At 55.2% G+C, this 26,723-nt stretch overlaps 1 protein-coding gene across 1 annotated transcript; it reads right to left on the reverse strand.

Annotated features, from left to right (window-relative positions):
- Nucleotides 1-14: 14 nt before the first annotated feature.
- Nucleotides 15-26,301, reverse strand: LOC122377649 (cytochrome P450 315a1, mitochondrial-like). Its single transcript, XM_043357977.1, has 6 exons — nucleotides 25,855-26,301; nucleotides 8,886-9,067; nucleotides 3,257-3,472; nucleotides 2,852-3,015; nucleotides 1,991-2,239; nucleotides 15-1,578 (listed from the first exon to the last, which is right to left on the reverse strand). Exons 1-6 carry the CDS (start codon nucleotides 26,244-26,246, stop codon nucleotides 1,186-1,188), a joined length of 1,596 nt encoding a protein of 531 aa, XP_043213912.1. The 5' UTR covers nucleotides 26,247-26,301; the 3' UTR covers nucleotides 15-1,185.
- Between the last annotated feature and the right edge of the window lie 422 nt (nucleotides 26,302-26,723).

A 26,723-nucleotide genomic window follows, 5' to 3' on the forward strand; every position in this document is an offset into this window, starting at 1 on the left:
CGTGACAACAGGTGTAAAGCATATTTGTTTTTATTTAGCCATTTGCTGGACATTGAACAAAAAGCCTCACTATCAAAACAGGTGCAACAGCACAGCACGAGCAAACAAAACGACGCCACTGACTGTCGTGCGGTCTCTGTGTTCCGTCCCCTTGGTCCCACTCTCACACTGTCCTCTCGGTCCCACACTCAGTTATCCTCTCCTCACACACATTACCACGCACCCGTCACAAACTCGCACGCGCGCCACGACCACAGCACAGTAACAAGCTGATGTACCCTGGATTCACAGCTGCGTTTCACAACAGCACGGCTTCAAACGCTCGTATCACAACAGCTCCCCAGCACGCACAAGACGTCGCCCGTCGCCCTATGGCGGTCCACTCCACTGCGCCTGAACATTGAACAGCAGCCAAACATTGTACGCCGCCTAAGAGGCGCGCAGATGTCTCTCAGTCGGAGCACATCCGTCCCCACGTCCCCAGTCCCGCACGGGGTAAACGAGTGGACAGTTGCCACCCCGTCACCATTCCGCTGCCCCATAACAGGTCGAGGCAGCTCCGCCAGCATCCAAACGGCGCGCTCCGAGTTCCAACAGGATCGCTTACAACAGTCCACGCCTCTGCCAGTCGACAAACGGTACAACACGGGCTGCTCCGCTCCGGCGACACGCGGCGGCCAGCAGACTGACAATAACACCCTGGTCAGTCCGGCAGATAGCGGCACACGGCTTCGGTAACGCGTGGTAACATCGGGTGGTTGCAAAAGCAGGCGAGTCGAGACAACTCTTTTGTACATACTTCGGTGCGGTATACAGTAATTCGGTTAGTTGGCGTTGGTGTGTGCGATAAAAGCGGCACACTGACGAAGCCACTCCTAGTACCTTCTCTTCAATATTAGACAGCGACATGGCATCCTTCACCAGCGCAGTGGTCACCGCACGTAGCTGTCCACGTCGCCCGTGCTCTGTCCGTCTCTGCCGCACACAGATTACGAACTCTACCTCAGCTGCAGGGTAGCCGCCGACCCTCAGTTGGACCAGCTCTGATCCCAACCGGCCTCTGAGGGACCAGCTCTGACCCAGACCTGCCCTCAGCGGGGCGAGCTCTGCACCCGGCCGCCTGGCCGTCTCTGGCACAGCCGGTCCCGGGAGTCAGCCACCTCTTCCGCCGCTACTGGTCGCTCGTCAGTCGTCCCTGGGCCGCAGCGTCAGCTGCAGCTCGTCCGACATGACTCCCACCATGCGCATCACGAATTGGGCCGGCCGCCGGTTCTCCGTGCCCAGCTGGAACTGGTGCACCAGCCGCGCCAACAGCAGCTGCATCTGTAGCTCGGCCACCCGCTTCCCGATACAGCCGCGCACGCCGCCGGCGAACGGCATGCAGGCGTGCCGGTGGCGTAGGCCGCTCTCTGTGTGCGCCGAGCCGGCCAGCGCGCCGTGCTGGCCGTGCGCGGGGCAGCCGGCGGCGCCGGCGCCGCGGCCGTCCGGGCGCAGCCAGCGCTCCGGCAGGAACTGCAGCGGAGCCGGGAAGTAGCGGCTGTCGCGGCTGGAGCTGAACAGTGACACGCAGAGCGGTGTCTGCGGGAGAGCGGGCGGGGAGGGCGGTCAGAGGGAGAGGGAGACGGAGAGGCAGGCCGTTGTACTAAGTGGCTGGATCTGTAAGAATGGCTGTAAGTTTGTGCTCACAGCAGCTGATTATCTCACTTTGGAAGAGGACGACAACCTCAGCGAGAGACCACGTCCGTTGAAAAAGGCGTGACGAGGGAGTGGAAAGGAGAATAGAAACGAGAGACAGCTTATTTAAGGTTGGATTGAATACTTTATCATTGGCAGGTAATCTGTGATGTTCACTACTGGAGAGGCAGTCTGCAATAACTGTTGTGGATGACTAAATGACTTCAGGCCTAAATGACGACTTGATAAGTGATATTGGCGGATATCGTTCTCAGTTCGCAGCCCCGAGCCCTCGGCACTCTCTGAATCCACTCACCCCGGCCGGCACGTGGTAGCCGCCGATGACGGTGTCGCTCTGGATGAGCCGCGTCAGGAACGGCGCCACCGGGTAGAGGCGCAGTGTCTCCTTGACCACGGCGCGCACCAGCGGCACGCGCTCCAGCTGCTCCGAGCTGATGGTGGGACTGCCGGCCGGCACCGCGCGCCGCACGGCCGCCGCCAGCCGGCGCTGCAGCGCCCCGTCCCGGCCCAGCTGGTACAGCGCCCACGAGGTGCTGTGCGCCGTCTGTGGGCCCAGAGAGGAACACTGAGTTCAGGGGAGCGGAAAACTGGGTACAGAGGCGCCCACGACGTGCTGTGCGCCGTCTGCAGGGCGAGAGGCGAACACTGAGTAACACAGGAGCGGGAACTGGGTACAGAAAGGCCCACGAGGTGCTGTGTGCAGGGGAGAGAGGCGAACACTGAGCAACGCGGGAACTGGGTACAGGGGGCGCCCACGACGTGCTGTGCGCCGTCTGTGCGCCCAGAGGGGAACACTGAGTTCAGTGGACCGGGAAAACTGAGTAACGGGACAGCTGGAAACTGAGCACAGAGCGAGAGAAGGAAATCAGTCTAGGGGTCGCTGTCGACAGTGTTAACAGGTGACGGATACAAGAGGCTTACAGAAACAAATTCAACCATTGAAACTTCACACTCGAGGCACTCAAAGTCTCAAACTACCGTCAATATCAGCTGTACAGAAAATAACCGATATTACCACACCACATTAGAAAGTTCGATGATTGATGATGTCTGACAGTTTCCTACCCACATACGGGGCCTCCCCCACACTCCGCTTCCGTGCTCTGATCGTGTCTTCGCACCCCGGGCCCTCCCGGCTCCCTGCGGCCGCTCTGACCGTGTCTCCGGCGGCCAGGAACAGGTCGGCCACGATGCGCACGATCTCCTCGCGGCTGACATCCTCGCCGTTTTGCAGCATCTCGGCGATGATGCCGGTGGTGGGCTCGCCGGCCGCCAGCTGCGCCTCCACCTCTGTCAGCTTCCGCTCCACGTAGTTTCGACCTGCGACCGCCAGGGGCGCTGGCGTCAGCGGGGCGCGGAGAAGGCAGCACACACACGGGGCACCAGAGTGCGGGCGGAGAAACGGCTATCAGCCGCAGCAGGGCAATGTGTTAGTGCAAACTAGCTCACAATTGAACACATGCATATGCTCCTAATTCATATCTTGACCAAACTCAGCCCCAGACCGTGCTAATGCCGCTCTGTCCCGTCACACGCTCGGCCGTTCTCTGGTGGCACTCACAGATGTCGAGTCCCTCCTGGACGGCCTGCTCGAACTCCCTCCACTCGGGAGTGCCGCGGCGCGCGGCCGCCGCCGCGTCCGTGGTGCTCAGCGCCGCCGAGGTGCTAAAGATGCGCCGCACCAGCGCCGCGAACCGGCGCGTGTCTGTGGCCTCCGTGGGCGCGCCGTCCACCCAGCCGAAACTCTGGCCGGGCCCGAACAGCACCGCCGCCATGACTGCCGGCAGGGGCGCCAGTTAGCGAACTATATCACCAGTGGACATATGGCATATGGGCTACTATATCACCAGTGAAGTTGACGAGTAACAGCGCCGGAAGAAGCGATGGAGGGAGAGAGGAAGGGAGAGAAATAGAGGAAGAAGAGAGGGCGAGAGATAAGGAGCACAGAGAGATTGCAAGGTCACTTCACATGAGCTCGTCGAGGTCAAGAAGTGATCACGATACACAACAATATGCAGCGGGAAAGGGCTCCGTGCATGGCTCAGGCATCACTGCAGGTAACAATGCAGTGTCAGAACAATGATGACCTAAGCTGATGCGTTCAGTTTTAATCGTCCAATATTAGGTGACGGTGGTAATTGTTTCAAGCTATTGTACATACAGTGTTGAAGAGTCCGATTGTTTGACCACACCCATTCAATTAGCGCCGTATTGTCCGACGTGGGTTACCTCTGAAGACCGAGGGTCGTCATAGGGGCCACCGGAGCTCCTCACGAGTCAATCCTCGTGTGTCAAGGTGACACTGTCCGCTGACACCGACACACGGCCCGACACTACGTGACCCTGGGTGACACGGAATACAGCTCCCCCTCTACGGGGTCACGCCGCAGGATGACCCCCCCCCCCCCACGGGGCGCCGCTGCAGGATGTTTAAACCTCCCCCGTCTCAGGTTCGGGTTTGGAGTTTTGACTGGCACTGTCATCAGATGTTTGAAGCCGACGCCATGGCATTGACCCCCAGCAGAGCCCCTGCGAGGGCGTGCGCACTAGATTGATGGATGGGAAGGAAAGCAGGTCAGTTATGGTTTTCGGAAGGGGACAGCGGGACGGCCCGGAGGCCACCGTGGGGCCACCCGGAGGACACCAGAGATCGCCGACTGGTGCTAACAGTACCGGTGGAAGGGACCGACGCGAGGGGCGAGCAGCGGCACGAGCGACGGGAGGAGGTAGGGACTACCCAACGTTCGACACTCTGTGACGACAGGCGGGGACTCGTTTCACCGGCAGTAGCTTAATCTACGGGGAAGGCATATCCTATAGAACAATTCTAGCTTATGCTGCCGTTCAATAGTGTGTATAGCCTTATAGGCATACAGAGGAGACGCCCGCTCCAACTTACTTATCATTGAGATCTCTCTCACAAATGAGACTTTCGGACCAGTGACAGTAAGATGCGGGATCAGTGACTGCATCTTACATCGGTACGACAGTGCTATCTCAGCCGGACGCAGCCTCAGTGACATACCGGGTGGCCAAAAAAAAAAACGTTCCGAACTTTGGAGGCCTATATCTCAAATTCAAGTGCAAATAACGAGCCAAAATTTTCATCCAGTTTGCGTCACTTCTTTGCGCATTGGTATGCCAAATTATAACACTGTACCATCATTTTCAAGCCAGCAATCTTATGTTGAATGAAGTAAGACGTTTTTGCTTTTTTTGCCGTTGTTGAACGGAAGTAATGATTGGCTTAGACGTACCATGTTAGAAAAAATACAAAAAAAAAATAGAACAACGTGAATGATACCAGCGCGTGTGTTGCTATTTTAGATATTTTTGTCACACTTATGTGCCAAATATTCAAATACTAAGCCAAAGTTGTGTTAATGGATGCCATTCGTTTCAACACAAGTCCTGTTTCGAGGCGAAGCCGAGTGGCACGGTGCATGGGTAACTGCTGATCGCCCTCCCTTCAAGAAGATCAAATAGTAAATCGACCGAATAAGGAAAAAAGCTAGAGGGAATGTGTCACCCTGAGGCCTGAACCACCAATGAGACTAGTTGCCAGTAGCAGTCATGGCTGTAGGCCGTGGTGCCGAGATGGAAGTGGCCCGTTCATTCATATTTTTGATAAACATCAGAGCAAAAAAATGATTTTTACATGGCATGCTAGAAACACGAACCGTTTAAAAAGTAATTGACCGAATAACATGAAAATCATACAATTCACTGAAAATATATGTCGCATTGACTATTGGAAGTTTCAATGTTGTATCTTTATCACTTTCTGAGAAATATTGATTTAAAATTGGGAACGTTTTTTTCTGGGCCACCCGGTATATCAGCAGTCAGCACGTTCAACTCTCCCACCAGTCACCACCGGGTACTCAACGAGTGCCTGTACTTGTGAGCTTCAGCAGCATATGATCATCATCGGCGTTTGCAAAAACTCGTCAATGACTTGCAGCTGACCACTTCCTAGCTCTCTGAGCAGGCGTAGAGCTGATGGCCACTCAGTGATGTATGCGGAGATCGTCCCGGGCTGATCGAACGTCGAACGTCTGATCGAACGTCTGTCAATGCACGTCGTGCAGCGCGCAGCTCGGTCCGTGTCAGGTGCGCAGTGCGCACTTCCAACTGCGCAGCGCGCAGTGCGCACTGGCCGGGCCATCAGATACACGGACCGCGGCGCCCGTATCCGGTTCCGTTTGGAAAGACGGGTTATACCGATGAGCTGAGGCGCGTCTCCGGAGCTTTCTCGACACGGCAGGCGGGCTGACGCGCCGGGCGATAGTCCGTCCTGTCCGGCGGTCCAGCTCAGCAGACACCGGAGCTGTCCGCCTGTCAGCGGCGACAGGGGTCAGTGGTTCGGAGGTCAGCCGGAGGTCAGACCGCCGGTGGTCGGTGTCGGCCGACAGAGACCCGTTCGCCAGAGGTCAGACCGATAGAAATGCACTCAGTGCGCCACTGAGTCGTGAGACGATCAGTAGTCGGTGGCGGTCCGGCGATACCTATCACAGCATCGCGGGCAGGTGGGACAGTCCCGACAGCGGGTCACTGCACGGAATAAACGGCAGCCGAATCAGCGGCGGGCCGGGCGCTGACCTGGCCGGGTGGGCCCTCAGACCGGCGGTGACCCAATGACCGGTTAGCACTAATCGGCGAGCTGCAGCCGCCGCCGGACAGAGCTGGCGAGCTGTGAGCTACATACAGCCGGACAGAGCTGCAGCCTCTGCCGGGCAGACGTGTCTGAGCTGTACCGGTCGCCGCCGCGACCCACCTGCCGTGTACCCTGCACGGGCCGTGCGCCACCTGCACGGCAGTGGGAGTCGGCCGCTGACCCGGTCGGCAGGCCCGCTCTCTGCCGACACCGGCCGTGGCGCCCAGCCCGCCGCCCGTGCTGATCACGTTCGCAGAGCCGCCCACCGAATGTCACGAGTCCTTATACGCCTCTGAGGCGTCCAAGGGGCTTTGACCTGAATGACAAATGCGAATATTCCGTGTTCGTAAGTGCTGTCTGCTCAGTCGCTGCGTCTTCTCAGCTTATACGGCCACTGCATGAATTTTTACCAGCACATATTAAGGAACAGGTGATCAACATCTAGAAGCCCATTCATGTATCGTGAACCAGTTGTCTTGCCTGCATTCCATTTCACTATGCGAGGACATGCCGTGCGCATTCGTTTACGGAGTGGGGACTATAAGTTCGTTTTTTCAACGGTTAAGGTCACACACGTTGAAAAAAGGATAAACAGCGTCAGCCTTGACGTAGGTACTCAGGGTTACACACCACATGAGGCAGGTCTGGGCTGTGTGCCGCCGGTCGGCTGGCCGCCGCAGAGTAGTATGTAGGTACCGATCGGCACGTGGCCCGAACACTGAACGGTCCTCCACCGGCAAAAACGACGGCAAAAAGTCGTCTGATGGGGGAATCAGCGACTTCTACCCAGCTCTGACACAGCTGGGCGAGCTGAGGCAGAGGCGGAGACAGACTTCGACAACGGGCGGACGGAGAGCCGAGAGCGGCAGTTGGCCGGCTGATTTTGTTAACTAGTGCACACTGCACTGTCTGCTTGGCTCTGCCGACGGTATCCTAGTTTCCTGTTCGTGATACTCACCCTACATGGGGATGGCAGTTTCGTTACGCCCCGCGACTGGCCGTGTTTAATCACTGGCACACCGCCTATCACACGCGCACACCTAGACGGGGGGGGGGGGAGGCGGCTGGGGCTGGGCACGTGCCGGCCGCTCACCGTGTTGCTAGGCGAGGGTGCGGGAGGGGAGGGGATAGGGGTGGGAGGAGGATTGGCCGATGCCTCCAGGTGAGGGCAGAGAGTGGTAGAAGGCAGAGCGTCATGAAAGACGACATATCCAGTCTCGGATGGTGGATTATAGCGTTAGCAAGATACCCACCAAGAAACAAAATAGTCGAAAGGAGGACGCCCGTTTAGCTACTTGGATATCACGAGATCTGTTTATTTTGAAGGAAGTTCGCCCTATTCTGATACGTAGCCATTCTCAGCCATTTTATCTAACCTCATCGATGGCCCATCTGAGCTCCGTAACGCGGAAGTGCGACAGAGTGATTCGCATTTTAAGTGGCTCGCGGGTCATGCCTACTTTCTCTGACAAAAAGTCCCATCGTCGAGCGGTGTTTTCCGAATCAGTTCCGAGAACCCGTCTACGCCGTTCAGTGACGCACCACGGACCCCAGCAGCCCTCAGTGGGTACACGTCGTCTGTCTCACACGGACAGCAGTGTTCCGTCCATGTGGAGGGTCTGCCACTGAATGCAGGGTGCCGCACGGCCGCCGCGCTCAGAGTCCCCGACTGGAGCGGACCGATCCAAACGGTGCCCATTTCACCTCAGCCATACTGTAGTCGCGGCATTCAATTGCCCAGTCCATCAAACGATCATACCGTAAAGTGGGGCTATTTGAGACAGTGGGGCTATTTGAGACAGCATTTCAAATCGCTATAAAATGAAGAGCGTTTGATTTTTAAGTAATATTTTTGCTCAGGAATGTGTGGAATCGAGCAGTAAATCGCCTGAGCAAAAATTAAGCATAAATTTCAGACGGTTTTTATTTTATAACAATTTTAAATACTGTCTCAAATAGCCCCACAGTCTCAAATAGCCCCACCTTACGGTACTCGAAACAGCCATGACGCGGCTGAAATGTCGTACCTTCGATGAAGTTAAGCTCAGTGCTCGGCCGAATTCCACACGAGTCAAACTCTGGGTGTGACCGAACGGTTAGAACGAGTTCCGTGCGATTTGACCTCTGGACAGCTGGTCCAAACGCTTCATCTGATCCCGCCTGCGGGGAGGAGCGGACTGACGGGAATCAGGGACCGTCCCGCTCCCACTGACCGGTACCGCGGCCCTGACCACATGCCGTCACTTCCGCGTGCCTCCGAGGAGCCCAACGGTCTGCGACGACCGGCTGCGCATTCCACCACCCAGCTACCACCGAGTTGTTTTAATTGATTCATCTAGGAGTTCGGACTTAATTCCGCTGACGTGCGTCAGGAACTGTGGGTGGTGTAATAGGGAAAATGGGATTTCCGGGACCCATGAGGATGGGTAGTCTCGGAAGGCTCATATTGCTGATAGAGCAACACTGATTAACGAGACCTGCTGAACACTAGGATCAGCCAGCCGTCACATTCGGAGGGTCCGCGCCGACTCACTTTCGACGCTGTAGGTGTAGAGCTCGTCCTCCGTGCGGGTGACCCTGCCGTCCAGCTGGTTCTCCCACCTCGACAGCAGGCCGCTCACCACCTGGTTGAACGCCGCCGTGTGCCGGTGCGCGCTCGGCTTCAGCAGGTAGTTGTTCATGATGCGACGGTGGTGCTTCCAGTGCTCGCCAGTCCTGCAGGGGGGAGGGGAAGGACAGCGGTCAGTGCAGCTTCCAGTGCTCGCCAGTCCTGCAGAGGTGAGGGGGGACGGTTAGCGGTCAGATATGGTCAGGTGCTTCCAGTGCTCGCCCGTCCTATAGGCCTGAGGGTGAGGAGATGGGAAAGGTCGGCGGCCAGCCGAAATGATCCAGTGCCGTGGATTGGCGATATCCATATAAAGGGGCTCGATATCCACATATAGAGGCTCGATATCCACATAAAGGGGCTCGATATCCACATCAAGGGGCTCGATATCCACATATAGAGGCTCGATATCCACATAAAGGGGCTCGATATCCACATAAAGGGGCTCGATATCCACATATAGAGGCTCGATATCCACATAAAGGGGCTCGATATCCACATAAAGAGGCTCGGCCGTGCCGTGACACGGTCAGTATCATAGGACCTGTCTCGGCGCAGCTCAGCAGGCCCCAGCGCGGCCCACTGATCAGTGATCAGCCCTCCCCGTCATGCCTTATATGTGACAGATCCGTCCGTCTGCCGCGGCGGCTGCGGGCGGTCGCCAGCCGCATGCAACTCTCGCCTCGGAGGTCGTTCACCTGCATGGCAATGAGTAGGCGGCGAGCACGTGCCGGTCGGCTGCGGTTCTCCAGCTGCAGTCACGGCACATAGTGCAGAGCTGACCAAGGCCGTGGGGAACGCGGCCGACGAGAGTCCGCTTAACGTACCGAGGGTGCTTCCATTGAAAATGGAACCACTTCATTGGCAACATGTAGATAGAAAGAACGTTGCCACTTGCATGATTTGGTTTTACATAGTCATGAATGAAAAAGTGTTATCGATGCCTTTAGGCATAGTTTTTAGTTTTAACTTATTTCATGTTTTTATTTCCTTTTTGAAATTTGTACGTAGGTATAGCTACGAGCTCGAAAAATTGTTTCATCAACCGGACGCCCACCAAGAGATTCGTTCCTTGCCGCCGTCTCGGCAGTCTGTCTGGCCCGGGCTGGTCGGCGGGGTCGCCGGTCCCGGAACAACCGGCCGGCGGCCGCGTCATCCGGCCCACATCTCCGATCTGAGGCCGATCGGTCACCGCGCCCGCCGTGCGCCCAAACCGGAGCCACTGCGCCGAATTCGCCGAACCCGACGCCGCCGCCGCGCGTTGTGCGCCACCGGGAATGGCGCTGCTGCGCCACTCACCATCCAAACATCCAACTAGCCACCAGTCCTGTGGGCCCGTAGTGCATGAGATGAGAGGCGCTCGGCCGGGCGGTCGCTGTGGCTCAGTCACGTCCATAGATAACGGAGGGATAATTCCAGACCAATGCTTGTTTACACTGCGGCACTACGCGTATCCCAGTGAGAGCCAGGATATGAGGCAGTCCAGTCGCTCCCTGTAGCTCCAGCCCCACCGCCGGCCATCCGGTCCGTCTCGGGCCTTCGTCAACCCAGTCAGGCAGTCGGACTGAGCTGCTGGGCCGGCCAGTGATACCGAAGCAGCACGGGTGTCCTCAGTCGCCCGTTATCTCCATTCGGATCGAGTGTCGTTCGTTCACCGAGGCGAGACTCGGCACTATCGCCTCCGGTCCGGACATCAGAGAGCGGTGATCTCCGGCGGCCAGCGTAGTTTCCTGCACAGGGGCGGATCCAAGGGGGGGGGGGGTCACATGGGTCATGGCCCCCCCTTGAGGCCCGGGGGCCCAAAGACCTGCCAGGGGCACCACCGGCCTATCAGGGGTATCACAGTCCTGACAGGGGCACCACAGGACCGCCAGGGGCACCACAGGCCTAGCAGGGACACCACGGGCCTGGTGCCCCTGGGCCCTGACAGGACTGTAACGCCCCTGACAAGCCTCTTCAGGCTTGTCACTAGAGGTGGCAAAAGATGAAAATTTTGGGAACCAGACTCGAACCAGACCCGGCTGGACCTTTCTGGAACCAGTCGGACCCGGTCTTAGTTGGAATCGGAACCAGTTGGACCCGTTCCCCAAAAGTCAATTAATACAAACTACTTGTAGGTATCATTAGTGGCATCATGTAAAACAGCCTATTTCCAATTGGGAATACTCATGAGCTACTGTGTGCAAATAAACATTCACTTAATTCACTTCATATTTGCAATAATGTGTAGTGTGCAAGATGTATAGTTTATGGCAGGACCCGGTTGGACCCGTCATAAAATTTCCAGGAACCGGTCTGGACCCATATGGGTCCAGACTGGTTCTTTGGACCGGGTCCTCGGGTCCACATTTTGCCACCTCTAGCCTGAAGTGTCCCCGGCAGGCACGTGGTGCCCCTGACAGGCCTGAGGCGCCCCTGCAATGCCGGTGGTGCCTCTGGCAGGCCTGTGGTGTCCATGGCAGGCCTGTGGTGCCCTTGCTAGGCCTCTGGTGCCCCTGACAGGCTTGTAATGCCCCTGGAAGGACTGTGGTGCCCCTGGCAGGCCTCTGGTGCCCCTGACAGGCTTGCGGTGCCCTTGGAAGGACTGTGGTGTCCCTGGGCCCTGACAAGCCTGAGGTGCCCCTGACAGGCCCGTGGTGCCCTTGTTAGGCCTGTGGTGCCCCTGGCAGGCCTCTGGTGCCCCTGGCAGGTCTGTGGTGCCCCTGGCAGGTCTGTGGCGCCCCTGGCAGACCTGTGTTGACTGGTGCCCCTGCTAGGTCGCTGGTGCCCCTCACAGACCTGTGGTGCCCCTGGGCCTTGACAAGCCTGAGATGCCTGGCTATGACAGGCTCGTGGTGCCCCTGATAGAACAGTGGTGCCCTTGCTAGGCCTGTAGTGCCCCTGGCAGGCCTCTGGTGCCCCTGCTACCCCTGCGCCCGGAGAGGACTATGGTGCCCCTGAAAAGCCTGAAGTGCCTCTCGACAGGCCCGTGGTGCCCCTGACAGGCCCAAGTTACCCCTGCGAGGTCGGTGGTGCTCCTGGCAGGCCTCTGGTGCCCCTGGCAGGTCTGTGGTGCCCCCCTGGCAGGCCTGTGTTGACTGGTGCCCCTGCTAGGCCGCTGGTGCCCCTCACAGGCCTGCGGTGCCCCTGGAAGGACTGTGGTGCCCCTGCCCCTGTAGCACGCTACATCTTTAACATTTAACGTAGAATCTTTTCGGCACGGCTTGGTCCGGCAGTCTCCCCCCCTCGCAGTCCGGTCACAGGCCTAGCCCTCCATTCACTCACCCATCGCTGCTACCGGGTGACGCACAGCTGAGCGGAGCGCTACTGCTGCGCTCCCCTCCCCTCTCATTATTCACCCCCCCCCCCCAGTCACCAGGCCCACCATCCCCACACATCACTTTTCTCCATCTCCCGCAACGAGCACTGTCCGTGGGAATAGCCGCAGTAGACACATCTGCGAGAAGACGATGCCGCCTACATCAGTACGAACCGTCGAGCCACAGCTGAGTCAACAAGCTACGTCAGGACCGCGGCCGGCGGCGGCGGCGAGCGAGCACGTTAAGGTACTCTGTCACTTGTCACGTACTCTGTCAGGTACCACAACAGCTGCACCGCGCTGAGTCACATGGTGGGAATGGCACAACCAGGAAGATCCTATGGCAAGCAAAAACGCAGTAGTTCCAGAGGTCTTCGCTATGGGCAGCCGTTAAACTCCCATTAAGACGCGCGCTTTTGGAGACAGCTACCGCAGGATGAACGATTCGAATCCCAACAAGTAACAGCTGGATCAGTAACACTGTCAACAGCTCGTGGACCCACGCCGAGGACAGATAACGGCTGGGAGCGCTGGATCAGCAAGATACGTCATCAAATCATGGAGCAGTGTAAAGGATGGATGCCGGCTGGAGCACACAGCCTCCTTTGTCGGGGTACAACAACCCAGGGTGAGTGACCCGGCAGAACGCCTTGAAGGTGACCTCCACAACAAGCCGCAAGCAATGACCTGTAGTTCCAGAGATCTCCGCAGAGGAAGAAGGCGCTGCGTTACGGCCACGCCCCGGTACGGTGGGCGGAGCAAGAGTGACGTCACAGGGGCGTTGGCGGCAGACGAAACGGAAGGAAACAAAAGTTTGAATAAAATGAAAATGAAGAATCAAAATTAAAACTCGAAAATCACAAACCTTTCGGGGATTGTTTTATGCCAGCGATTATTAAAATGATAAAGCACTCAACACCAAGACGATTCGACGGCCAAAAATTGCAGGCACAGAGGAGCAAGGTGACTAAACAGGACAGAGGGCGCCATCTTACAGCCCCACCCACCAGAAGAAGGCAGAGGAAGATGACGTCGCAAGGGCGTGGCAGTCACCCCTCCCCCCAACTATAAAAGGGTGCGCCACCCAACCAGAGGGGGAATCACAGTCGAGCAGCCGAGAGTCACAGTCTGCAGCCGGAGCCGGAGACGCCATCTGGAGGCCGCCGTCGGTCCGGGGTCACCCGCGAGAAGCCTCTTCAGTTCGACCGACCAGAGCCGGAGGACAACCGCCGACGCTTGTGACCACACTGAGAAGCGGAAGCGCAGAGAAACTCCAGAATGTGAGTGTTGTTGAAAAGTCTGCTCAATCCCTGATCCTTGCCCACCCCCCCCCCCCCTCTGCCCAGCTTGCCGTGCCGTGACGACTGCCAAACATTTTCGGTTGCCATAAAATGCACTCTCAATTGGAATTGGAAAACTTAAATTACTTTGAACTTATTGGTCCAGACACCCTAGTAGCATATTAGGATCTGAATTTCGAGGTCATGTCAGAGTCGCCAGCGAATCGTTATTGTCCGTTGGAATTCACGATTAGGCCGTGAGCGAAATCCTAAAATTTGAATAAGCAGCTCAGTGTCACGAACGCTGAAATTGATGACAGGATGCGTGACAACATTGAATATGTCATTGTCTTTGGTCAAACTGGTTCGTTCGATTTATTATAATCGGCGGTGGTCAAGTGCGATTTGAGGTTGGAATTCGTTTGTGAAATTAATGGTGTAGATTCGTGCTTAATTCACTAAAAGTTGCATTGCGAAATTATTGGTGATATTACTGTAGGAATTAATTGTGAAGTCAAAATCAATTATAGAACAGGTGAATACGGTGAAATAGGAATATAATGTTTTAAGGCGGCGACTGATTCATGCGATCGATCTACGAATATGGCTATGAGTTATGATTTTCAACAGATACGAATGCTTGAGCTTACGGCGGAATTTCTTCTGTTACTTAGGTGCAGAGTTGAGAGTAGTGGTTTGAGGTCGACGGTTTGACACTTTTGCGACTTTAGCTGGTCCTTGTACTTTGCGTCATTGAAATTGCGAAATGTCGAGTAATAGGTAGATGTAGAATTGCTTGTGGTTAGAACTAATATGCGACTAATATAGGTACCGATCGTTGTGCTTCTGTAGAATAAATACTAGAAGAGATCATCTTTGTTGGGAAACGATTAAATGGGGAAAGAAGTTATTTAAAGAAAACTTACGTAGAACGGAACCGATGAGATGTCGAACGGGGAGATATTGCAGCGATATTTTATCAGATTCACACTCACTGACACATCCGGTGAATCTACCCGGCCAGAAGAGAAAACACGCACGAGCACTGTACCGCGAGTGTTGACGCGCCCATAACGGCGTGGCTGTGACTGACGCTGTCGACGCGGCGCCGGCCGGCGGCCGTGGCATTCGTCGTCCCCGACGCGGGCGTTGAGCCGCCAGAGGGCGCGAGGAGCAGCCACAACAGGGGCAGTGGGTTAGCCGTAATTGGGGCGCGTGCGGTAGGTGAAGGTCATCGTATAGAAACATGGTTAGTTGTGGAAAGTTGCAACGGGATAAGAACGTAAACAGTTAATGCATAATTTTAAATATGACATGCTATATGATATCTAGGACTGCAGTTCGTTTGATGTGCATTGGTTACTGCTAATAGGATGATTTAAATTAGATTTTCTATGAAAGGCTAGGGACCCCTATGACAATGTTCTGGCACTTTATAAAGATAATTTGTATAGGTAACTAGTAGCCCGTCAGAAGCTATCGAACGAGTTTCAAGGAGTCATTTCCGTTTGAGCATTCAGTAATTCACTATGATACGGTGGATCACAACCAGACGGCAGATCGGTGCGTACTAATTGGTTCTAGATCATCTGATTAAATCAAGAGCGGTTCAAGGTCTACTAGGATTGTATACGAGAACTGATGGTTGGATTCACGTGTGCAGCAGAAGTTATGACTTGAGATTACGATTTGGTTTGGATAAATAATGCGTTTCTGTTATTCGTGTTCTTGCGAGTTAGCGCCAATAATTATTCCACCAATATTGGCACAGGGCATTGTGAGGCACAGACGGCTTGTTTGCCCGTCTCCTATGGCGTAACGTTTACCAGCATGACTGTATGAGACACAGATGCACTTCTCTAAACCCACGTCCAGACCGGAATGTTAAGAGGGACACACCGTCACGTACGCAGGGCATATGCACGTTTTCCGCCAGTGGTACCGGCCACTGTTAATTTTCCCGCTTAGGTAACACTGGGTGAGAAGGCAGTGAGAGGTTTCTACGGCAGGGGGAAGGGGAAGATTGGCACAGTGCAGTGGAGAGTAAGTTATGCCAAAGGCAGTAAGCCGAAGGTCAGGGGTGAGTCACCCAAAGGGCGGATAAGTTGAGCCGTAGTGTCCCGGATAAGTCCTCATACTTATTTCGTAAAGGTACTTTGATCGGTACTGGACAGCCTCAGGGGAGGGAAGAATGTACTCCAGGACACGTAAGGCCTTGAAGAGTAAATCCCATGGTTTAAGGATAGTTCCAGGATATGAACTGTGGTCCCTGGGTCGTGAACGGGAATGTTACACGCGGACCGGAAGAGGGCATAGGTAATCTCTCCCGGTAGAGAGATAAGTCGGATATAAATCGTGTATGTGTGTACCATAAGTCTATCGGACGTGTAGTGAATCCCATAAATTAGTAGGGTGGATATTTGTGCAATTATTCTGGACGGCCCTGCGATAAGTATCTTTGTCGCCGGTTAGCGGAGCATGCATATGGATTTCGGAAAGAGACATTTATCTCGCCGGGGAGATCGTCGTCAGCCAGACACCTAACACTATCGGAGGGAATTTCGGGGGCTGCTAAATCGATTGGGGCGAGTGAATGGAGGGCAAATGCTTTGTGTGGATGAGCGTAAGAATGATGAAGGACAAATCTTAGGATAAGGCCGATAGGAGTTAAGCAGAACTCAGGTTGGGCAGTCAAGCTAATGATTCTCGAGGGCAATTAAACTAGCAACGCTAATACGAACTAAGTGGGCAATTTTCGTAATAGGGAGGCCAGAGATATAGGAATGGGTGACTGGACGAATGATCACATTCAATTAATCAATGTAATTACCACCCATAAGTTTGGCAGTGGTCATCGGGACTTCGAATGCCCTGTCCTTCACCTGCCCATCTGTGCCGCAAACCCAGCTGATCGGATCCCGTCATCCCTAATCCGAGCAGTGAAGAAGCATCTCGTGCATCATAGTCTATACAATGAACAGAATCATCAAGTGCCTAAATCAAAAAGCATCTTCCATCAGATGTATTTGTACGCAAGGTGGAGATCTACATCTCTCTCTCTCTCAGGTGGATCTAGACTTACATCTCAAGATCTCTATCTGGATACCTACATCCCTACCAGGTGGATCCATACATCTATCTCAGGATCTCATCTTCATCACTACCTGGATCTCTCTCTAGACCTCTCTCGGGATCTTTTCCAAGACTCTCAAGCTCCCCTGTTCTACCAGCTCTACTATCGAGTTCATTACAGCAGCAAATAGCTCTGTTCTTCTACAACCAGCTGAACGACAGCGGACTGCGGTGGTTGATGAACCGCAACGATGCAGCAGTGCGTACCACGCCCCCCTCCCTTCCATTCCCTTGCTACAAATAATGGCGCCCAACGTGGGGATTTGATAATTCTTAAATTGTGAAGCTGGTAGACTGGCACAAGTCGCCGAACCCGAAGTTGATGAATTGAAAGTCAACCGTATGGAGAAGAGGAAGCAGTTGAAGAAAAGAGCAGGTGCGAATTGAGGTTGGAACGTTTGTGAAATTAAGGGTGTAGATTCAGGCTGTACTCACTAAAGGTTGCATTGCGAAATCATTGGTAATATTGCTGTAGGAGTTAATTGCGAGTCGAAATCAATTATTGAACAGGTAAATACGGTTGAAAGGAATGTAATGGTTTAAGGTGGCGACTGATTCATGCAATCGATCTATGAATATGGCTATGAGTTATGATTTTCGACAAGATACGAATGCTTGAGCTTACGGCGGAATTTCTTCTGTTACTTAGGTGCAGAGTTGATAGTAGTGGTTTGAGGTCGACGGTCTGACACTTTGCGACTTGAGATGGTCCTGTACTTTGCGTCATCGAAATGTCGAGTAATAGGTAGATGTACATAGAATTGCTTGTGGTTAGAACTAATATGCGACTAATATAGGTACCGATCGTTGTGCTTCTGTAGAATAAATACTAGAAGAGATCATCTTTGTTGGGAAACGATTAAATGGGGAAAGAAGTTATTTAAAGAAAACTTACGTAGAACGGAACCGATGAGATGTCGAACGGGGAGATATTGCAGCGATATTTTATCAGATTCACACTCACTGACACATCCGGTGAATCTACCCGGCCAGAAGAGAAAACACGCACGAGCACTGTACCGCGAGTGTTGACGCGCCCATAACGGCGTGGCTGTGACTGACGCTGTCGACGCGGCGCCGGCCGGCGGCCGTGGCATTCGTCGTCCCCGACGCGGGCGTTGAGCCGCCAGAGGGCGCGAGGAGCAGCCACAACAGGGGCAGTGGGTTAGCCGTAATTGGGGCGCGTGCGGTAGGTGAAGGTCATCGTATAGAAACATGGTTAGTTGTGGAAAGTTGCAACGGGATAAGAACGTAAACAGTTAATGCATAATTTTAAATATGACATGCTATATGATATCTAGGACTGCAGTTCGTTTGATGTGCATTGGTTACTGCTAATAGGATGATTTAAATTAGATTTTCTATGAAAGGCTAGGGACCCCTATGACAATGTTCTGGCACTTTATAAAGATAATTTGTATAGGTAACTAGTAGCCCGTCAGAAGCTATCGAACGAGTTTCAAGGAGTCATTTCCGTTTGAGCATTCAGTAATTCACTATGATACGGTGGATCACAACCAGACGGCAGATCGGTGCGTACTAATTGGTTCTAGATCATCTGATTAAATCAAGAGCGGTTCAAGGTCTACTAGGATTGTATACGAGAACTGATGGTTGGATTCACGTGTGCAGCAGAAGTTATGACTTGAGATTACGATTTGGTTTGGATAAATAATGCGTTTCTGTTATTCGTGTTCTTGCGAGTTAGCGCCAATAATTATTCCACCAATATTGGCACAGGGCATTGTGAGGCACAGACGGCTTGTTTGCCCGTCTCCTATGGCGTAACGTTTACCAGCATGACTGTATGAGACACAGATGCACTTCTCTAAACCCACGTCCAGACCGGAATGTTAAGAGGGACACACCGTCACGTACGCAGGGCATATGCACGTTTTCCGCCAGTGGTACCGGCCACTGTTAATTTTCCCGCTTAGGTAACACTGGGTGAGAAGGCAGTGAGAGGTTTCTACGGCAGGGGGAAGGGGAAGATTGGCACAGTGCAGTGGAGAGTAAGTTATGCCAAAGGCAGTAAGCCGAAGGTCAGGGGTGAGTCACCCAAAGGGCGGATAAGTTGAGCCGTAGTGTCCCGGATAAGTCCTCATACTTATTTCGTAAAGGTACTTTGATCGGTACTGGACAGCCTCAGGGGAGGGAAGAATGTACTCCAGGACACGTAAGGCCTTGAAGAGTAAATCCCATGGTTTAAGGATAGTTCCAGGATATGAACTGTGGTCCCTGGGTCGTGAACGGGAATGTTACACGCGGACCGGAAGAGGGCATAGGTAATCTCTCCCGGTAGAGAGATAAGTCGGATATAAATCGTGTATGTGTGTACCATAAGTCTATCGGACGTGTAGTGAATCCCATAAATTAGTAGGGTGGATATTTGTGCAATTATTCTGGACGGCCCTGCGATAAGTATCTTTGTCGCCGGTTAGCGGAGCATGCATATGGATTTCGGAAAGAGACATTTATCTCGCCGGGGAGATCGTCGTCAGCCAGACACCTAACACTATCGGAGGGAATTTCGGGGGCTGCTAAATCGATTGGGGCGAGTGAATGGAGGGCAAATGCTTTGTGTGGATGAGCGTAAGAATGATGAAGGACAAATCTTAGGATAAGGCCGATAGGAGTTAAGCAGAACTCAGGTTGGGCAGTCAAGCTAATGATTCTCGAGGGCAATTAAACTAGCAACGCTAATACGAACTAAGTGGGCAATTTTCGTAATAGGGAGGCCAGAGATATAGGAATGGGTGACTGGACGAATGATCACATTCAATTAATCAATGTAATTACCACCCATAAGTTTGGCAGTGGTCATCGGGACTTCGAATGCCCTGTCCTTCACCTGCCCATCTGTGCCGCAAACCCAGCTGATCGGATCCCGTCATCCCTAATCCGAGCAGTGAAGAAGCATCTCGTGCATCATAGTCTATACAATGAACAGAATCATCAAGTGCCTAAATCAAAAAGCATCTTCCATCAGATGTATTTGTACGCAAGGTGGAGATCTACATCTCTCTCTCTCTCAGGTGGATCTAGACTTACATCTCAAGATCTCTATCTGGATACCTACATCCCTACCAGGTGGATCCATACATCTATCTCAGGATCTCATCTTCATCACTACCTGGATCTCTCTCTAGACCTCTCTCGGGATCTTTTCCAAGACTCTCAAGCTCCCCTGTTCTACCAGCTCTACTATCGAGTTCATTACAGCAGCAAATAGCTCTGTTCTTCTACAACCAGCTGAACGACAGCGGACTGCGGTGGTTGATGAACCGCAACGATGCAGCAGTGCGTACCACGCCCCCCTCCCTTCCATTCCCTTGCTACACCCCTAGGGGTGCTCATGGGCCCAACAGGCCCGTTGTGCCCCTGACAGGCCTGTCGTGTATACTTGCTAGACCTGTGGTGCCCCTGCTTCCTGGCAGGCCTGTGGTGCCCTTGCTTCCTGGCGGGTCTGTGGCGCCCCTACAAGGCCGTAGGTGCCCCTGACAGGTTTGTGGTGTCCCTGGAAGGACTTTGGTGCCCCTGACAAGCCTGAAGTGTCAAGGACAGACCCTTTAGACGCCAGGGTCAAGTTCGTCGGACTGACAACGATTCGCTTACCTGATAACGTTCCTGGTAAGTACTCACTACTCAGCGTCCACAACATATATACACATAACACATTCATATATACTTGCTTACAATTGGTAAATGTGGTTGTGGGTAAGAGTTAAGATACTGACTAAAAATAAAAAAATAAATAAAAAAAACTGAAAATGGGGGCACCACCAAAATTAAGTGGACGAAATCCGTTGAGTTTTTTTATTTTGGGTATAGGTAGGGGCACCACTTCGATTCATGACCCTCCCCTTGGAGTTTTCCTGGATCCACCCCTGTTCCTGCAGGTGAGCTGAGTCTGCAGGAGTCGCATCAAGTATCAACCCCGGGTCCGTGACAGACACAATATCGCTGCAGTCAGGTGGTGGGTCGGACGTCGCCCTGTCACCCGACTGACCTTACCGAGCCCATAGAAGCCTCGCTGACACAGCGGGCCCGACTCGGCTAGCAGAGCGGGCCCGACTCGGCAGGAGTCGGCTAGCAGAGCGGGTCCGACTAGGCAGGAGTCGGCTAGCAGATGAGGCCCCTGCCGGCCGGCGCCAAGTCAGTCGGCTCTGACCCGGTGGGAGTCGACAGGCCCGGCGCGGCGACTGGCGAGTGGCACGCGCCAATGTCCGTCAGACACGTGCAATGACGAGGTAAGAAAGGGACGTGGTACGCAGCACGGAATCGCCCACCCGGGCGTTCACGTGTCACCGCCCGTCCACATCATCCCAGTCTGTCTGTCAGTTCACCATCCAAACACTCCGGTCCGTCAGTCGACTCGACGGATTGACAGTCGGTCGACTACAGAATGATGTTCTACTCCTCAGAAGCTATCAGTTGACCGGAGCGCTAAGTTGTGCCGTTTATCACGCAATTAAGCGTGTCGATCGTGAGCATTGGGACAAAGCTATAATTTGTGAACTCAGCCCGTGTGATGCGGCACAGCCTACCACTCCAGGCAAATAATTGCCTATGAAAAGTGGAACATCATTCTGTAGTCGACTATACACCCACCGACTTAACAGTGGACAAACTGCAAGCTGCCTGACTGGACCTACCAGCGAACTCGACATCCGACACAAAGGCCCATGGCAGACACCGACAAACCCAGTCTGACACAGCACCCGACGCAGCAGACAGGCTGACTGACCGCTCCGGGTCGACGCGTTCAGTTACTGGCGGACAGGGTGGGCGGCCGAGGCTCCGTCCCCCTGGGGTCACTACTCACTAGACTGTCATGTCATGTTAGGTCTATCACCGCCGGTGGTGGCCTGAATGAGCTCACACGATGGAAACCTCTCGGAGCGTGTCTTTATATGACCACGCGCAGTGGAGCCCTCTCGGGTCGGGCGCGATAAATTGACCGGCAGAGACCGGACGACGAGAGCCAGGACCGACGGCGCGGCGCCCCGTCAGACGCTATGGTAACGGACGGCTGTCGGACGGTCATCGGCCGGTCAGTGGCCAGCCGCGGTGGTCAGAGACCCCGCCGGCGCACACGGCCACGTGACGGACGCTGCACGCGCGTGATCCGGCCACGTGAGCCGGTGTGGCGTGTTTGTTTTTGTGGCGGCGGCGGCGCGGCGCACTGTGGCCCGGTGACCCGCTGCCGGCCGCCGCTGGCCCGTCTCCCGGGAGATTCCTCCGGCAGCTGCCGGTCTCCGGCCGACGGAAGGACGCTGCAGTCGGACCGAGCCGGGCCGGGGCTGCTCGCAGTGGCAGCCGCGTGCAGCCAGGTGGGACCGGCCGCCGGCGCCGCGCACAGGACACTCGAAGGTCGAGGCGCGCAGCCGCGCTCGGCGGCGTCTGCCTGTTGCCAGGCGGGCCGGGGAGCGACGCCGCCCCGCCCCGTCCAAACCACGCACCTTGATGAGCGTCCCAGAACCGGAACGGGGCGACGGCGGGAGCGGGCCGCAACGGCAGAGGACGGCGGTAGGGTGGGACTCGGAGGCCGAGGGCGACTCCGTGTGCCCAGGCGGTGCCACTCCGCCGTATGAATAGCTCCGGCACCCGTAACCCAGCCCTTCCTCATATCAACAGCCGCATACGTTCCTTTGAAATATAATTGTATGCGAAGTAGGTACGCAATGTCATTCAACAAACATTTATTTTGTCCAGTTTCGTTATTTGTTCACAGTGTGCCGCGGCTGGGTCAGATTGGATCAGCTGTAACAGCGGTAACAATCATTCCAGCACTAGGCTTATAAGAGTCAAGAGACGTCCCGGTTCGTAGGAGACCAAACCCATTATGGCGAGTTTATCAAACCCATTATTAAAGTTGCGTGATTGATTATCGGAAGATATAACGCTATTAGAGCACCGACTCGAACGCTAAGAAGACACAGAACCAGAAAACGTAATAAGACGAAGTTCACCAAACAGATCGAATCATATTTTCTCCCAGACTTATGCCAGCACCCTGCCATTCAACATCCTGCAGATGCAGCCGCTGATGTCGGTCGACCCGGTCAGCTGATGCTTCGCCCGCTGTCCAGTGCTGTTTGAGACTGACCCGCTGTCCGTCGCTGTTTGAGGCTAACCCGCTGTCCGGCTGTTTAGGCTGGCCCGCTGCACTGTCCGGCGCTGTTTAGGCTGCCTCGGGTGCCGCGCGGCGCGTTGTTGTGCCCACATTCCCCTACTGACGGCGCCGGTCCGTCTGCGCTGACACACCAGTGACGGGCGCCGCGACCGGCCAGCCCGCCCGGCGCCGGGGAGCGCGGGTTCCCCTGTCGGCAGCCAGCCCGCCTGGCGCCGGGGAGTGCGGGTTCCCCTGTCGGCAGCCAGCCCACCCGGCGCGCCGGGGAGGAGGATCGCTGTCGGCAGCCCGCCCGGCGCCGGGGAGCGCGGGTTCCCCTGTCGGCAGCCAGCCCGCCTGGCGCCGGGGAGGAGGATCGCTGTCGGCAGTTAGCCCGGCGCCGGGGAGCGCAGGGTCCCCGCCGACTCCAGCTGACGGCTGCTCTAACGGAGCTCGGCTCCGTCCCCTCATAGCGAGGACGCTCTGCTCAGGGAGACTGACAGGGTAGTCTGCCTCCGCACAGTCCCGGTATAGCCTCCAGGACCGGACCAGTGCCGACTGCCGGACCGGCGCGGACGACGGACCGCCCAACCAACGGGAGCCGTCGCTCCGCTCCCCTCCCCGTCCCGTCCCGGCGGTGGCCCCCTCCCCTTCCCCGGCAGCAGCTCCCGTCGGCCCGGAGACAGCGCCGACCAGTTGTCTGAGCCCTCGTCACCGCCGGCCGAATTTCGGCCGGCCTTTTTCTGCGGACCGGGGTACCCTTGAAGAGGTAACTATGGGTTGAGGATGGTCCGCGAATGGGCCCGGTTGGCTCCCAAGTCCCAAGGCCGGCACGCCGGCGTCCAGTGGGGTTCGCCCCGGGCGCACGCCCAGTTTGGAACTGGGCGTCCCTTTCCAGGCCTTCGCAGCATTCCGAGCCCAGGTAGGAACGTTGTGGACCGGACCGAAGATATGCGACCTCAGAATGGATCGCCCCATATTCATCAGTCTTCTGCGTCGACGGAGAGCGGCCGACGAAAGCAACAGGGTTCTCCCGTATGGGAATTACCTAAGCTGTCGAGTTCTGGTGTTCCAACACAAAAGATAAACGTGCGCTTGTTGCACCTATCATCAACAAAGCTTTCTGCCATATGCTGATGTATGTCGATCATCCGTGCGCTCACTGCTCACTGAGTAAAGGATTATAAAGGACCAGTCGATCTGCCCGTGCTTCCGTGAATGTCGGGGCCGCGCGTTGCAGAACGATACCAACACTGCAGTACTAACGATACATTAATATCGATGACTTGAACATGTCCGACTGCGAGCTTTTTCACTGTATGCAGCTGACACGCCCGTCCATTAGTGCCCGTCACCTGTGCCTCCGATATCAGCTGGAGGCGCGGCAGCTGCGCCGCCACACGCACCCGGTTTTTGCCGGCGGCCGGAGCGAGATGGGGCTGTGGAAGCCGGTCGGCCCTGGCATTGGGCCGCGCCCACTGCGTCCTTGATCGACCTTGCGCCGATGTTTACCCACGTGGAGGGCGGCGTTTTTGCCGAGAGGTGCGCACCGCACCACACCGCACCGGCCGACCGACTGGCAGGGCCGGCCTGATGTCTTTAGCAGCGACCAGGGCGGCCGGGGAGACCACTCCCCACGCAGTCAGAGACCCGGGCCGCCTCTGAGCTGAACTGAGTGCAGCTGAGGCGGCGGAACAGCTGCACTCATGTGAGCAGATCCTCCACCAGCTCTGAGTAATGGCTATCCGGCCTACGCCTTTTCGGTTTGTTTTTCCGTCGGCAAGACCTTCCGTAAAAGTCGCGTGAATGAAACTAAAGCAAAACGGGTACAAGGAAAATATGAAAAAGCAATACCAAGAACAGCTGGGTCATGTATTACAAATCCAGCGAGATGGCTGAAAAATTCGCCGTGCAGCTAGCATTGACGTCGAATCAACTAAATGAGCCGATGGACAAAAGCAATTCAAAACTACATGTAGTAAATTATTCCAGCGAGATATATAGGGATATGTAAACAGAGCATCAGGGCATCAACACATATAACAATGTACCGATGTAGCTACCCACGGAGCACGAGACGAAGGCTTGAATATGAGAAAATGGAGATCTCACGGATCTCGAGCTCGGATCCGATTGAATCATAGTCAGATCCAGCTCTGAACTGAATGAACATGTGCCCATTTTCGCCAGTGTTAGGCATCTGAAACCCCGAACTCGGGAAGAGGTTAGTCTAATCTTGAAAGAGGCTTGTTATTGTAGATATATTGGACAGGTATGTAGTAAAGAGCCAGTAGCCTACGAATATATTCAAAAAACAATTAGAAATAAATAAGCGGACCGGTTTCGTCTATCAAAGACTTCTTCAGCGTTTTCTTTTTCAATAACTTGTTCTACGTTTTTGAAAAAGCGCTGAAGAAGTCTTTGATAGACGAAACCGGTCCGCTTAATTATTTCTAATTGTTTTTTGAATATATTCGTAGGCTATACTGGCTCTTTACTACAGGTTGGTTATCGGTTGGGCAATGGACAGTGAGCACGGCGGCAATACGGCGCCGAGCTCAGACGTTCAGCAATACACGCTCAGAATGCACTTATCGAACAGTCGACTATTGATGTTTAGCAGCACACAAGCGACACAATGTGCATGTCCTGACGATGTGGATTGTGTTGGGTGAGTGTACTAATATAGGTTGCAAAATTGACGTGACTCTTAACACATATAAAATTATGTCATGTACATTTATAAATTATGTCATTCATATTAGCTAGGCGGTGAAAGTTAAACGCAATCATACAGTCGGTAGTATCTAACTCGAGTCAAGATATGCCCTCTTGAAGACTGAGGTGAGATTGCTGGGGACAACAAGCCATTGGGACCCATGCGCCGGAGTTTAACAAATTTAACAGCATGCATTGGAAGGACAAAATGCATGATAGCTCAAATAAATAAAATCGCACATTCGAAAGATAAATATCATTCGAAAAAAATCCTATAAGATCACAACGCAGGGTCCCACCCTCCGGCCCAGCGCGGGTCACCATGGCACCAGTCCCCGGCTGTCGTGCGGTACTCACATGAAGAAGAGGCCGCGCTGGCAGCCGTGCAGCTGGTTGAAGACGGTCCACGCCTGCGGCACCAGGAACTGCGGGCACGCCGCGTCGCGCTGCAGCACCTGTCGGATCAGCTCGCTGTCGGCCACGAAGACCACCTCGGCGCCCTGGATCGACTCGACGAACAGGCCGCCCAGCTGCCGGTGCCGGCCGTCCACCAGCTCGTGCAGCCGGCTGGGGCCGCCGGCGCGCGCCAGGTCAGCCAGGTGGTCGCCGTCGGGCCGGCGCGGCCGCGGGATCTGCGCGAACGGGCGCGCCGCCTCCAGGGGCCGCGGCAGGGCGGCGGCCGCCTGCGGGCGCGGGCTGCCCGACAGCAGCCGCCGGCTCAGCACGGCCAATTCGCGGCCACCGGGCATCGTGGTGTGCCGGCGCCGCGGCCAGGCCGCGACTGGCGCGCCGGCCGCCGGCGCCGCCTCTCATACGGCCGGGCCGGGCGGGCGGCGGCGGCAGACGGCGCTACTGGCGCGACACGACCCGCCGGTACTGACACCGGGCTCAGCGACACCGGCACCGGACCGGCGGCACTGACACCGGGCACAGCGACACCGACACCGGCACCGGACCGGCAGTACTGACACCAGCACTGACACCAGACCGCCGACACTGACACCGGCGACCGGTACCGACACCAGACCGGCGGCACTGACACCGGCACTGACACCGGACCGCCGACACCGGCACCGAACCGCCGACACCGGACCGGCGGCACTGACACCGGCTAGAGCGACAATGACTCCGCTGACACTGACACCAAACGGTGCAGCACCAGCACTGACACCGACACTGACATAGACAACACAGGACGCTGAAAGAACACTGACACCAACAGTCAA

This window comes from Amphibalanus amphitrite, unplaced genomic scaffold, assembly GCF_019059575.1.
Source record: "Amphibalanus amphitrite isolate SeventyFive unplaced genomic scaffold, NRLGWU_Aamphi_draft 000000F_arrow, whole genome shotgun sequence".
NCBI classification, from domain to species: domain Eukaryota; kingdom Metazoa; phylum Arthropoda; class Thecostraca; order Balanomorpha; family Balanidae; genus Amphibalanus; species Amphibalanus amphitrite.

Excerpts from the sequence above, each read along its gene's own strand:
- LOC122377649 (XM_043357977.1), bottom strand. The coding sequence starts at position 26,246 with ATGCCCGGTGGCCGCGAATTGGCCGTGCTGAGCCGGCGGCTGCTGTCG. Across the intron at positions 9,068-25,854 it reads CAGCGCGGCCTCTTCTTCAT|GACTGGCGAGCACTGGAAGC; the intron begins GTGAGTACCGCA and ends TCCCCCCTGCAG. Across the intron at positions 1,579-1,990 it reads GCTACCACGTGCCGGCCGGG|ACACCGCTCTGCGTGTCACT; the intron begins GTGAGTGGATTC and ends GCTCTCCCGCAG.